This window comes from Amblyomma mixtum, chromosome 7, assembly GCF_055824585.1.
Source record: "Amblyomma mixtum isolate Tamu chromosome 7, ASM5582458v1, whole genome shotgun sequence".
NCBI lineage: Eukaryota > Metazoa > Arthropoda > Arachnida > Ixodida > Ixodidae > Amblyomma > Amblyomma mixtum.
The window spans coordinates 99987668-100001180 of NC_143018.1; the positions used below are offsets into that span (position 1 = coordinate 99987668).

Consider the following 13513-nt stretch of genomic DNA (forward strand, 5'->3'; position numbering starts at 1 on the left):
TTCCTGACCATCCAGAGCAACGCGGCTCGTTGGTCGCGTAGCTGCGTAACGTCCGAAAGTAACTGACAGCCACCTTTTAACCGACGTACGCGGAAGCCTGAAATGGAGGAGGGTGCGAGTACGAAACTGTCGCCGGAAAGGGCTCGACACTTTTTCTCGCGATTGTGGAATTTCTGCTGCGTGTATAAGTAAATAGTTTGGCTCAGATGGTCATGACAACACAGTGTAATGATCGAGCGAGATTATGTACTCTCCGCAGAAGGTGTTTCAGGGCCATTTAAATTGGGCGCTGCTGAGAGCAGCGGGTATTCTGTTCTTCAACGACTACCGAGCACGATTGTCCATACCCCACCGCCAAATTTATATTTTTTGGGGGGAGGGGGTTGAAGAGGGGAGGGGGTAAAAATCATTCAGGCCTATGAGGTGTTTGTTTTGGAAGCCTTTCGCTGTATTCCTGACTGCTGAACTAGCCACCACCTCGTGGCATCTAAGGTTCGAGGTCTTAAAGGCACCAAAATCAACTGCAACAACCTCGAACAATGTAGAAGCAGTTGCGCGTAGATGCGATCACTAGAGATAAACCTGGTCGTACCTGTCGTCGCAAAGTGACAAAGCCGCTTGTCGGCGGCTTTGGGCATGAAAAACAGTCAGAGCTTCGCTGCATTATGTATTCAGTTAAGCCGATCCGCATGCAAGAAGTTTTTTGAGTGACCGTATTTGCTGCGCGCATAGTTGAACATTATATATACGAAGCTTCTGTCATATACCGGTCTGAATTTTCAGATTTTTTATTTATTTATTTATTTATTTATTCATTGTACCCTCAGGGCCATAGGCATTACAGAGGGGAGTGGGTTAATTAGGATAAAGAACAATGAATACAATACAGTGAAAACAGGTAGTACAGAATAAATTTTCTCCAAATTAAAACAAACAACATTCACAAAGCGTAAATAACATAAAATCAATGTACATAACACAGTGGAAACAGATATTACACATGAATCAACTTCTTTCAGAATAAACAATGTTAGCTATTGCGTCGTGAAAGGTTTTGTTATCTGCAATGGCTGCAATATCGGGGGGAAGGCGGTTCCATTCCACAGATGTGCGAGGAAGATATGAGTTAAAAGATTTGGTGTGGCATGTTGGGATGCCAACCTTGTGGCGGTGATCGATGCAACGTGAAATGTATTCTGGGGGTGATATGAAATAGTCGTGAAGCGTAACGTGATGATATAGCTTGCGAAATAGTGTTAGGCGACCAACTTTACGGCGAGATTGTAACGGTGGGAGTGACACGTTAGATTTCATGGCTGTGATGCTTGCCGTACGGTTGTAATTTGAAAGAATGAAGCGAACGGAATTATTTTGGACTAGTTCCAAGGAATATACAAGGTTATCATGTGTAGGGTCCCATATTGATGCTGCGTATTCTAGTTTAGGACGTATAAGTGTTTTATAGAGTATAAGCTTAAGAGATGAGGGAGCGGCTGAGAAATTGCGACGTAAGTACCCTAACATGCGGTTAGCGTTATTAATAACGTAGTCAATATGAATAGACCATGTTAAATTTTGAGTGATATGAATACCTAGGTACTTGTATGTTTTTACCCAATTTGATGACATCTCATTCCATATGCTAATATGTATTATTGTAATCCGTTCCCGCGGCTTGCTTCAAGCTGGCCTGTTATCTTTTTTTAAATATTCCACATATGACATACCTTAGAAGGTTGACCGAACTGAAACCTATAGAATGAAATCGTCCCCTATGTACCCATGTATGTTGCCGGAGATGAGGCTTATTGTAGATCAGTGAAAAGGTCCCTTCTATTACAGTCGACCTCAAACCATGAGTCGCAAGACCCGTGATTTGTGATCCGTGCGCCCTCATGAGTCATGCGTCATGAGGGCACGCGTCGGTACTTAGAACAAGGTGGGCCTTTCAATGGGCTCGTCCATCGGTGGGGGGGGGGGGGGGAAGCAGCTACAGTGAAGCTGTTGCAGTCGCTTCGCAGTGGAAGAAATAAGTGCCGTGAAACCTCATGCTCACTCCTTAGCCACCTCAGACGCTCCATTCGCCCTTGCTCCTGCTCCTCGCGAACCAGTTTGCGACTCTTAAACGAAGGCGGCCAATAGCCGCTCGTGGCTTAGGTGGTCACCCTATGATGGCAAGGACTTCCAGCGACCGCAAGAAGCGTCATATTTTAAGCAACGCTGCGGGTTCTCTAATGTGAGTGAAGGTGCATCTGATTTGCTGGGGTGTTCAGCACGATGTGATATAAAAACTGAACAAGCTTACATACGGCTTTCAAACAGCCCTTACAGGATCCGTAGACGTGATATAAGCTTTTGAAAGGGCATTTTATGCGGAAATATATCCTTCAAAAGACAAGGCGCCAAAACTCAGTTCAGAAAAATGAGTAAGTGAAGGCGGCTTCCGCTTTTCAACGAAGCTCACGTGACCTTGCATCCAGAGGGCGCTGTCGCTTACCGTTGTACGCGAGGAACTGGCCACCAATCGCGAGCACTCCGAGGACCAAGAGCGACAGCGCCATGGCGAAGAACAGCTTGAACTTCCGTGCGTCCTCAATGCACAGAAAAAGAAAGAAAGCAGGAAAGAAAGGAAGAAATAGAGAGAGAAAGAAGGAAATAAAAAAGGAAGAAAGAAAGAAAGAAAGAGAGAAAGAAAGGAAGAAGGAAAGAAAGAAAGAAGGAAAGAAAGGAAGAAAGAAAGAAAGAAAGAAAGAAAGAAAGAAAGAAAGAAAGAAAGAAAGAAAGAAAGAAAGAAAGAAAGAAAGAAAGAAAGAAAGAAAGAAAGAAAGAAAGAAAGAAAGAAAGAAAGAAAGAAAGAAAGAAAGAAAGAAAGAAAGAAAGAAAGAAAGAACTGTAAAGTTTGCGGGAGAAATGCTGCCTCAAGCCTGGGTGTATGCAAGCCGACGAAAGCAGCAATTTTCTCTTCGAAACGCTCAATATATACTCGTATGTCCGTTGTCAACCCTAAATCATACTGCACTCCATTCTGCTCTAAGGTTTCGCCGCTTGCTGCGTTGACGATTGCAGTTCGGAAGCCTTAGGTATGCGTCATGTTTCAGTTGCGCAGCCATATCCCTTCATTTCCCAGTTCCCACTCCAATTTTTAACTTTTTAAAGAGAAAAGAGACCAAACTTGTTCAGGCAACACAAGACGCCAGAAAGTAAAGACCCGTATTACTTTAGCGCTAACAGTATTGCGGCCTAAACTTAGTGTTCATGTTTATTTAACACAAGATTCTGCGTTCTTGGAGCGAGGCATCTACAGTGAATTGCGAGTAGCTGCAGCATACAAAACGACCTTATGTGCTGTTTTTTTATGAACACGAAGGTCATTTCTGCCGCAACTGCACAGAAACGGAGCAGCTCTGAGGCATCTTGCACCAAAGAATAACTGTCTCCGTAATTTTGCTCTTTTCCAAACCTGATTCTTTTTTTGCACAGTATTTTTAAGCCTCAAATGCGGTCAGCATTAGGTCATCGTCTTTTTGTAGCAGAAGTACTTCCCTCGAGGGTATTTCAAAGCGTGTGCTTGACAGCCCTGTTTGAGTTGATTATCAGAGTTGCACTTACTGGTCCCACATTTCTTTAGAACCTGGAAATGATTGAGAAAATCGCTTTATTAGCAAATTTTCACACCGATGCGACAATAGTGTGTCGCGGGTCGATTTATAAAGGTCAAATGTTAAAAGAAGACCGCAGTCTATGACTTATATACCGTTTTCTGGAGACACTTTACAGGCTACAATGCCTTCAAGCATTGCAGAAAACCCGCCACGGAATGCTAGACTTAAAAGAGGGCGTCAAAAATAGTGGGTTATTATTTGAGAGAGGTCGGCTATGAATTGAAGATAAAACATGAAATAATGTGTCTCTTCGTACAAATCTATCTAAGACGTTTTGTGTTATCCGCTTGTTAAAGGTGTCTACTGGTGTAACCAAAATCCATAAGTAGTCAATTACCCGTTCGGTTTAACAGGAAGGTAAAGTGCATAATTCCCTGCGCAGCAACGACATTCAAAGCCTAAAACATGTCGTGGAGGATAGGTTACAAGTTTATATTGTAACAGTTGTTACAATGAAAAGGAACTGCAGCGGCTGAACGAGGGCACCAGAGAAACGGACCTACACTTCAGCGTCGTCTACTTCTTGCGGCTGCGATCTCTTTCTTCTTCTACTTCCAATCCTCGTGTCACTGCCCCCTCTTCAGGAGCATCGCCCCGATGCGGTGTTACCGTCAGACCGAACAGCGGAGAGAAAAAGTGTTCAAGAGTTACACCACGAGTCTGACATCACGGAATATGACTGCATGCAGTCTGTTACGTCTCGCCTTCGTCGTGGGGAAGACAACGACATGGGAGCAGCGAAACGCCGACAAACCCCGAGACGCGCGTTGGGTGAGCGCCTGGATTGCTACGGAAGCCGCGTCCGTCTGCCCGGTTGAGCGAGCGTTTCCCCTACACCGAGTGTGAACGCGCGTTCGTAACGCGCGGGAACGCCGCTCATGGACATTCCGGCGTCTGCGCTACGGTGATGGCATCGTTCCCCCTCTCCCAGCGCGTGACGGCGGTGTGATGTCTCGGGAGTGAGTGAGTGCGTGTGTGTCTGTGATTGGTGCCAGTGAGCACTTCCTTCCCCTGCAGGCCCGGCCCCCATCTAGGGACCCTAGGGAAGGGAACTCTTAAAAACCCCGGCAGCGGCACGGCCGAAGAGCTCTTTGTCATCGAATGATCTCCTGATGAGCTGTCGTGATGCAGCGTTCCTGCAGCTCACTTGTAAATATGTAAATTCCTGTATAAAGTCCTCTCTCATTGTCTTTTTCCAGCAGCATCGTCTCAGACGTCCCTCATTCTCTCTCCGGCACACGACCATGCTACCTCGTCTGTAACAAACTGGTGGCAGCGGTGGGATGCTGCTACCTCGTCCTTAACAAGCCGTAAAGTCACTCGGGGGGTCGCTCGTAGTACGGCTTCATTCGCACCACATGCACAACGTCGCTGCGCTTGCCGTTGTGCGATGAACGAGCTGGCGAGGCTGGTGCAACTTCGTACGTTACGTCGCTGAGGCGGCGGACAACAAGGTAAGGGCCGAAGTAGCGGCGCAGTAACTTTTCGGACAGCCCGCGGCGACGAACGGGCGTCCAAACCCACACATAGTCCCCTGGGTTGTAGGTAACGTAGCGGCGTCCAACGTTGTAGCGGTCAGCATCGATCTGCTGCTGACCGTGAATGCGGTGTCTGGCCAGTTGCCGCGCTTCTTCCGCGCGCTGAACATAGGTGGCGACGTCGACATCAAGTTCACTCTCACTGTCAGGGGGGTCCACGGGTAGCATAGCATCCAGGGGGGTGGTAACCTGTCGACCGAAGACTAATTCGAACGGAGTGAACTGCGTCGTCTCTTGCTGCGCGGTATTATACGCGAATGTTGCGTACGGGAGAATTTCGTCCCATGTCTTGTGCTCTATATCAATATACATGGAAAGCATGTCGGTCAAGGTCCTGTTGAGGCGTTCCACCAAGCCATTTGTCTGCGGGTGGTAGGCCGTTGTACGTCTATGGCTGGTGTGCGTGAGCTTGAGTACAGCCTGAGTGAAGCGGGCCGTAAATGCAGCTCCACGGTCAGTAATGATAGCTGCAGGAGCGCCATGACGCAGGACGATGTTGTGGACGAAGAAGTCGGCGACTTCAGCAGCAGTACCGTTTGCAAGTGACGTGGTCTCAGCGTATCGGGTCAAATAATCTGTCGCGACCGCAATCCACCGTTTTCCTCTGGTCGACTTCGGAAAAGGGCCGAGGAGGTCTATGCCAATTTGCTGAAAAGGGGTCTTTGGTGGTGCTATGGGCTGCAGAAAGCCGGCTGGCTTCAGAGGAGGAGATTTGCGCCGTTGGCAACCCCGGCATGTTGTTACGTATCTACGCACGGATGGCAGTAAATTGGGCCAGTAATACTTAAGCCGAATCTTTGCCAGTGTGTGACTAACGCCCAAGTGGCCGGCGGATGGTTCATCATGACAAGCGCTTAAGATTTCGGAGCGTAACTGGGATGGCACAACAAGAAGAAACGTCTCCTTGTTGCTGTCAGAGTTGCGCTTGTAGAGGACTCCACGCCGCAGAATGAAGGACTGTAGTCCACGGCGAAACACACGAGGTACATGAGAATTCAAACCCTCCAGGTACTTAACGAGTGGCGCCAACTCAGAATCTGCTCGTTGAAGCTGCGCCATACGGGAGATGCTAATGGCACAAAGAATAGGGCAATCTTCGGTGATGTCTTGCGTAGCAGGTTCCATGGGCGCTCGTGATAAACAGTCCGCGTCTTGGTGCTGCCAACCCGATTTATAGACGACCGTAACGTCGTACTCCTGTAAACGGAGGCTCCATCTGGCCAACCGGCCAGAAGGGTCTTGAATGCTGGCTAGCCAGCATAGCGAGTGATGATCGCTGACAACACGAAACGGTCGGCCGTAGATGTAAGGTCGAAACTTACTCAGAGCCCAGATGACGGCAAGGCACTCTTTTTCGGTCGTCGAATAGTTCCGTTCCGATCGAGAAAATGTGCGGCTCGCGTAGGCGATTACTCGCTCTGCGCCGTCCTGCCACTGTATGAGGATCGCTCCGAGGCCGACATTGCTGGCGTCAGTGTGGACATCACTCCCTGCATTCTCGTCAAAATGAGCTAGTATTGGTGGACTTTGAAGGCGGCAGCGGAGTTCCTCGAAGGCTGCGGCTTGGGCACTTCCCCATACGAAGGGTGTGTCATCTCGAGTCATGGCAGTCAATGGCTCAGCTAGGCGAGAAAAATCTTTAACAAAGCGGCGGTAATACGAGCAGAGGCCCAAAAAACGTCGGAGGGCCTTCTTGTCGGTTGGGCGTGGAAAACTGGAGACGGCGGAAGTCTTGTCGGGGTCTGGAAGAACACCTTGTGCGCTGACAACATGTCCTAAGAAACGGAGCTCCTCGAAGGCGAAATGGCATTTCTCTGGCTTGATCGTTAGTTGTGCAAACTGGAGAGCTTGAAGGACAATGCGCAATCGCTGCAAGTGTTGTTCGAAGCTAGACGAAAAGATGACCACGTCGTCCAGGTACACAAGGCACGACTGCCACTTCAAACCAGCTAAAACAGTGTCCATCGTGCGTTGAAATGCGGCCGGAGCGGAGCAAAGTCCAAACGGGAGCACCTTAAATTCGTACAGACCGTCGGGTGTCACGAAAGCCGTTTTCTCGCGGTCTCGCTCGTCCACCTCGATCTGCCAATATCCGCTTTTCAGATCTAAGGAAGAGAAGAACATGGCGTCCCGGAGTCGGTCAAGGGCATCATCGATCCTCGGGAGTGGGTATACGTCCTTTTTGGTAACATTATTCAGTTTCCTGTAATCAACACAGAATCGCAACGTGTTGTCTTTCTTTTTCACCAGGACCACCGGCGACGCCCACGGACTTGTTGACGGCTGTATAACGTCGTCTACAAGCATTTCATCGACTTGCGTTCTAATAGCTTCGCGCTCTTTAGGCGAAACGCGGTATGGACGCTGACAAACTGGTGGCGTGGCCGAATCGGTGACAATGCGATGCTGCTACCGGCTTACGTCCGACCTTGGAGCTCGCCGCGAAGCAATCTTTAAAATCAAGTAGCAGCGACGACAGAAGGTTCTTCTGATGAGGTGACAACTCCGGGTTGATTTTAACCTTCTGAAGGGCGTTACTTGGTGCGGCATCGTCGTGAAAATTCACCTGTACGGGCACAGATTCGGCAACCTATCCACGTCGTCGAGGAAGGCGACGGCCGTTCCCTTGGCGAGGTGCTGAATTTCGTTCGTGAAATTCGTCAGAAAAACTGTCGCACAGCCGTCATTCAGTTCAACAAGACCGCGCGCGATAGCCACACCTTTCTCGAGCAACAGCGAAGGGTGACTGTCCGCAATACCTTCGTAGTCGTGAAACGAGTCGTTCCTCACTAACACCAGCGCACTGGACCGTGGTGGCAGCATTACGTCGTCTTCGACTATACGCAGAGCGTTGACTTCTAGGCCTTCTGTGTCACTGTGCGCCACGGCTTGCTTCGTCGAAAATGTGACTCGCGCCTCGTGTAGATCGATCACAGCAGCGTTTGCCTGTAGAAAGTCGAGGCCCAGGATCAAATCTCTTGAACACTCGCGCAAGACGACGAATTCACCCCCGTAGACGAAACCGCGGATGCCGACTCGGGCTGAATAGTCAGCCCCAGTATCAAGTAAAGCGATGGTGTCAGTTCCGTCAATCGTCACACACAAATCAGAAGTAGCGCGTCGGATGCTGTCGCTACCCTGCCCCGGTGAGGAATCAGCGTATCGGCATATCGACGGCGGAGGATCTTCAGTTTTCCCGACAGCAGCGGCCTTGCCTCCGGAGACCGCTGGAATTAGTTTTCCCGGCGTGGACTGGGAGAACGCCGCTCAGGGTAGCCGGTGTCTCGGCGAGGGCTTGGGGAACGGTAACGCAGCGGAGATGACGACCTAGGATCGTAGCGACCGTATGTCCCAGGCCTCTGACGGGCCGACAGATGAGCTTCAATTTCGAATGGTCGTTCGCCATTCCGGAGGCAAGGGTCGTCGGGCGCGAAACCACGCAGACCCACTCGGCGGTACGGGCAGGCCCTGTAAAGATGTCCCGCCTCACCACAGTGGTAGCGAAGGGGCCACCGGTCATGTGCACGCCACACATCACACTTCCGTGGCCGCTGATAAGCTGGTCGAGCAGGCACACGGGAAAGACCAGACTGCTGCGCTGCGTGAGTCGCGGTATTCACGTCGTAGCCTGGCGTTGGGGCCCGGCAGAGGACAGATGCATAGGTTGGTCTGACCTCAGTCTGTCTTGGGATCTCAGGCAGTTTTTGCTGCTGTGCTGCTAGGCGCACCTCGTCCCGGACGACTTCAGACAGCGATGTAACAGACGGCGCGCTGGGAGGCAGCTGGAGGGCTTGTAATTCCTCCCTAACGATCGACCTGATTAGGTCACGTAAAACGACCGCATCACTCCCTAGCGGCATCGAAGAAACAGCGGGCCCAAGCGTGCTTACATCCCGATTGTATTGCCGGGCTTGTTGCAGGAGCGTTGTCTCCATGGTAGTCTCTTCCGTGAGGAATTTGGTAACAGTACGCGGTGGACTGCGCACAAGACCGGCGAAAAGCTCCTGCCTGACCCCGCGCATGAGGTGGCGAAGCTTCGTCTCCTCCGCCATGGATGGGTCAGCACGCTTGAAGAGGCGCGTCATGTCCTCTACATACATGCGGACGCTTTCGTTAGTCCGCTGGTTACGGGAGCGAAGCGCAGCTTCAGCTTTCTCCCGGCGGTCTGCGTTGGGGAATATAGCTAGGAGATTTTGGCGAAATGTCTCCCAGGTGGACAGGTTGCTCTCGTGATTCTCGTACCATGTCCTAGCGGAGTCCTCGAGCGCAAAACACACATTATGGAGCTTATGGTCGTCGCTCCAATCGTTGTAGCGGGCGACCCGCTCGAAGGTATCCAGCCAGTCTTCCGCATCTTCGTACACGTCGCCGTGAAAAGATGGCGGTGTTCGCGGCGTGTGTTACAGGATGGGCGCCGGGGACCTACTATCTGTGGCCATTTCCGGTGGGACCGTCGGTCGAGGCTGCGTCTTCCTCGTTGGGTTGGCAAGAGGCCCGAACTCAGGTGACTCACCGCGGAGGCGGCGGCTTGGGCGCTGATGGACCGGTGTGAGTTCCGTCTTTATCTCGTAGGCGTACGCAGGTCGGGAAGCATACCCAGCACCTCCACCAGATGTGTAACAGTTGTTACACTGAAAAGGAACTGCAGCGGCTGAACGAGGGCACCAGAGAAACGGACCTACACTTCAGTGTCGTCTACTTCTAGCGGCTGCGATCTCTTTCTTCTTCTACTTCCAATCCTCGTGTCAATATGACGTGCTTTAATAAAAGTCCTTATGACAGCATAAGTGCCCTGCCTGTTTTTCTTCGAAATTGATTTTAAGCTCCATAACAGAAATGTGGCACTTTGCAACTGGGTATTTTAAGCACCACCAGTTTTCAATCGTGCTCCATGATCCCATAGCAAAATGCACCCAAGCACTCTTCCCTGTCGATTCCCCTGAAAAGATGCCGCTGATATATGACGCAACAATTCAAGGCCACGGCCTGAACACCAGAACATGGAGACACGGAGAGCAGCGTTCTTCTGACTTATAAGTATTCTTCCGGATCCTCAATTAAAAGTTAGCGTTTGTCCGTGTCTTATCGTTCACCCTGACTTCTTCTGTGCTCCATATGCATCAGCAGCGCGAACACAACACGGGAAGAAGGAGAAGAAGGTAAAGAGCGCTGAACTTCCAACTTTCCAGCGCTCTGTACTATCTTCTCCTTCTTCTTACTGTTTTGTGTTCGCGCTGCTGATGCATATGGATCGCAACCAACTAGCCCGGCAGGTGGTGTTATTCTTTTGTTCATTATTATTTCTTTTTAAGGGCGGAGCATCGACCTTCGATCACTTTCTCCTCATACGTCAAAATAGTTCGATGTTTTCTTCATGGACTCCGTCGAAAATAAAATTTAAAGTGGTATGTGAGCACCACAAGGAATCTGTCATGCAGTCGCCAGGTGCTCGCATAGTGTCAGTCATATGAGAACACTCAAGTCCTCCTCACCCACTGTGACTGATTTTTCGCACTGTGAGTCGGAAAAGCACTGCAGCTCTTCAAGTCTTGTATTCTACCACGTCATTCCGCTAATCAAATCAAGCCAACAAAGCCCACTGTTTTCAAGCTATGCTGAGCCCTTCAATTTTCTTTCACAAGGTGACACAGTATGAAAACGGCACTCAGGACAGCTCCACACAGCTTTCGTTTGTAGTAAAAGTCGATTGTGTCTGGCTTTCTGGCTGTATCGATGTTTAGTCGGCATTAAAGGACGCATTTATTACTGAGAGTCTCAAAATGAAAAATTTTATTCCCAGAAAGTTTTATTCACGCCCACTCGATTCAAAGTTCTGACATAAAATCATAGGGGGTCAATGTCATTGATGAGTGAGAGTATGCGATAACATGATTGTTCTCCCCGGACGGAGCATCCGCTGTCGCTGGCTGGTTCAGACCGTGCGAGCGGGTGGCGTCATCCAGTCGTTCAATCATCATATAAAACGCTGCAACCGTGCTCAATACTGACGACCTACTCCAGTAACCACAGTGTAACACGCCTCAGTGTTCATTTGAAGCGCTCCATTAAGTCTGGGCTTCCTGCGTCTCTTCTGTCAGAAAGATCACCTTAGAATGAACGTACCTGTGCGGGAAAAGCTGCTGTCCGTATTCTCCCGGCTACAGCCTGAGCTGTCGCGCGACGACATCGTGCGCTCTGTCAAGAGGGAAAAGGAAAAGGCACTAAAGCATGCTATCAGCAATCAGCATTGCATGTCGTGCATTCTGCTTGCCTAAGATCATTGCACAGTGTGCGTTCGCTGTCAGCTCTTTATACTTTTTAGTGAATGAAGCGCGAGCACATCTTCGAGCTAGGGATACAACGCGGGAGAAAGGACGTAGTGAGAGACACGTACTCTTGTGTATGTCAAAGCAACTATCCCAAAAAGCCATTTTCGTCATCTCTGAACATCGCGTTGCACTCACGGGCATGAGGAGAAAAACTTTTCTAGAGATGGCTTACCAGCTTAGCGCATGAATCAGCGAAAGCTGTTACAGCTTTGGTTTAGCCACGCAGCCCTGCATTCTGCCGTGGAACCACCACCAGGTTTCGCATTTCTCTGCCCTCGACATAACCTCCCAAGCCACTGGGACACCCGTCGGCGCCCATCCTCTCTCTCTCTTCCCTCTGTTCTCTCTTCTAAAAGAAAGATATTTCCCTCTCTCCATTCGCCATTCGGTAGACAGGTGGCAGCCATTTAATTTAATTGAATTATTTAACTTTAATTAACCGGATTCATTAAATAATCTAAAGTATTTCGGCGGACGCTGTAGATTCCACGGCAACCCAAAGCTAAAAAAAAGTTTCGCTTTCAAATTGGGGCAACGTAAATGTCAGATTTTGCGGGAAGCCTGCCATTTGTGCCGAAAATGGCAGACCACAGCCGTATCGTCTATAACAACGCAGCCTCAGTGAAACACTGAAAACACACACACTGAGGGCTTCCATAATCGCCTGACTTTCCCGGACCCTTTTAAGCAGCCGGCCCCATCTTAAGGCGCGAAACATCGCTAATCACATGCGCTAATCACAGCTCGCACAGAGACGACCTCTGGAAGCAATGTTAACGCGCTCTGCACCAACAAATGAAACTACAACTATATAGAAACATTAACCTAGTCACTTGTTTCTCGCCACAGAAAGCTTTTTCGAAGTGAGAGAGCTACTGCAGTAGCAGAAAGGCAAGAAAAAACTGCAGCGCTAGTACTGAGCGCAGTCAAATAAGAAAATTAGAAATAAGAGATATTTTGGTCGTGGCAGTGGTTCGCATGATGTCCAGCCCCAGTCGTTACATGTCTCCTGTTTTACACCCGGAACTGTATCTGCGACATTGTCCGATGCCGACGTGCAGGTCTGCGTAACCTTGATCGCGAGGCTATCCCCCGCACGCTGCTAAAACCCCGTGCTCGGTGCAAGCTCTGTCGTCATCGGGTGGGGCCTGCCGCAGTAAGGTGACGTTAAAGACTAGGAAACACCTCTCGGATGCTGTGTGTGCAGCCAGGAGATGCGAGCTCACAAACATGCGAGGGGTTTAACACAGGGAGCATGAAAGTGGGCCCCGTGCACTCAAGAGTGCTGCCAGAAAATATTCGCTGGACTGTTCCCGCACATATAAGAGTTAGAAAGTTTACATATTTTCTGCCTATTGCGTACAACGCGAAACTAAACAAGAGGTAGTTAAAAATTGTCAATTTTTGGAAAATCTTGGAAACCCTTCCTGATCGCAATCGTTTTTCACGTGTCCGTCTGCTGTGTGACTGCTATCGCGCCTTTCTTTACACCTACCTACCTACACCAGTAAATGGAACCGGTGTATACTACGTTGACGTGGCAGGGCCGTCGCTCAATGGATTCTACACGGCCGCAGTAGTTCACCAGGATCAATGCGTTAACGGGCTCTCCTTTCGAGCTCGAAATTCAGCACAGGCTGAGGAAGTAGCCATTGCGCTTGCCGCCTCGGACTTGAATTCGAAGGTAGTCATGACAGATTCGCGTCGAGCCTGTCAACACTACCTGGCTGGCGAGATTTCACCTTTAGCCTACAGTATATTAAAGCGCGCAGTGAGGGAATCGGTCCCTTCGCCCAAACGCATAGTTTGGACTCCGGGCCATCAGGGCGTTAGAGGTAATGAGGCTGCGGACGCGGCTGCCCGAGCGCTTACCTACCGGGCACCTCATCCAGGCTCTTCCGGCTCGGAGATTGTGCAACCGCTTCTGCGGTTCAGAGAAATTCTGGACGACTATTGCGAACGCCATCGGCTTTTCCCGGTCCCT

General features: G+C 49.9%; 1 protein-coding gene across 1 annotated transcript in view; it reads right to left on the reverse strand.

Annotated features, from left to right (window-relative positions):
- Positions 1 to 2561, reverse strand: part of LOC149336968 (uncharacterized) — a 34283-nt gene extending 31722 nt beyond the window's left edge. Inside the window, exon 1 of the mRNA XM_089554296.1 lies at positions 2498 to 2561. Coding sequence (XP_089410422.1) covers positions 2498 to 2561 — 64 coding nt within the window. The remainder of the gene's footprint in view (positions 1 to 2497) is intronic.
- Positions 2562 to 13513: the final 10952 nt, after the last annotated feature.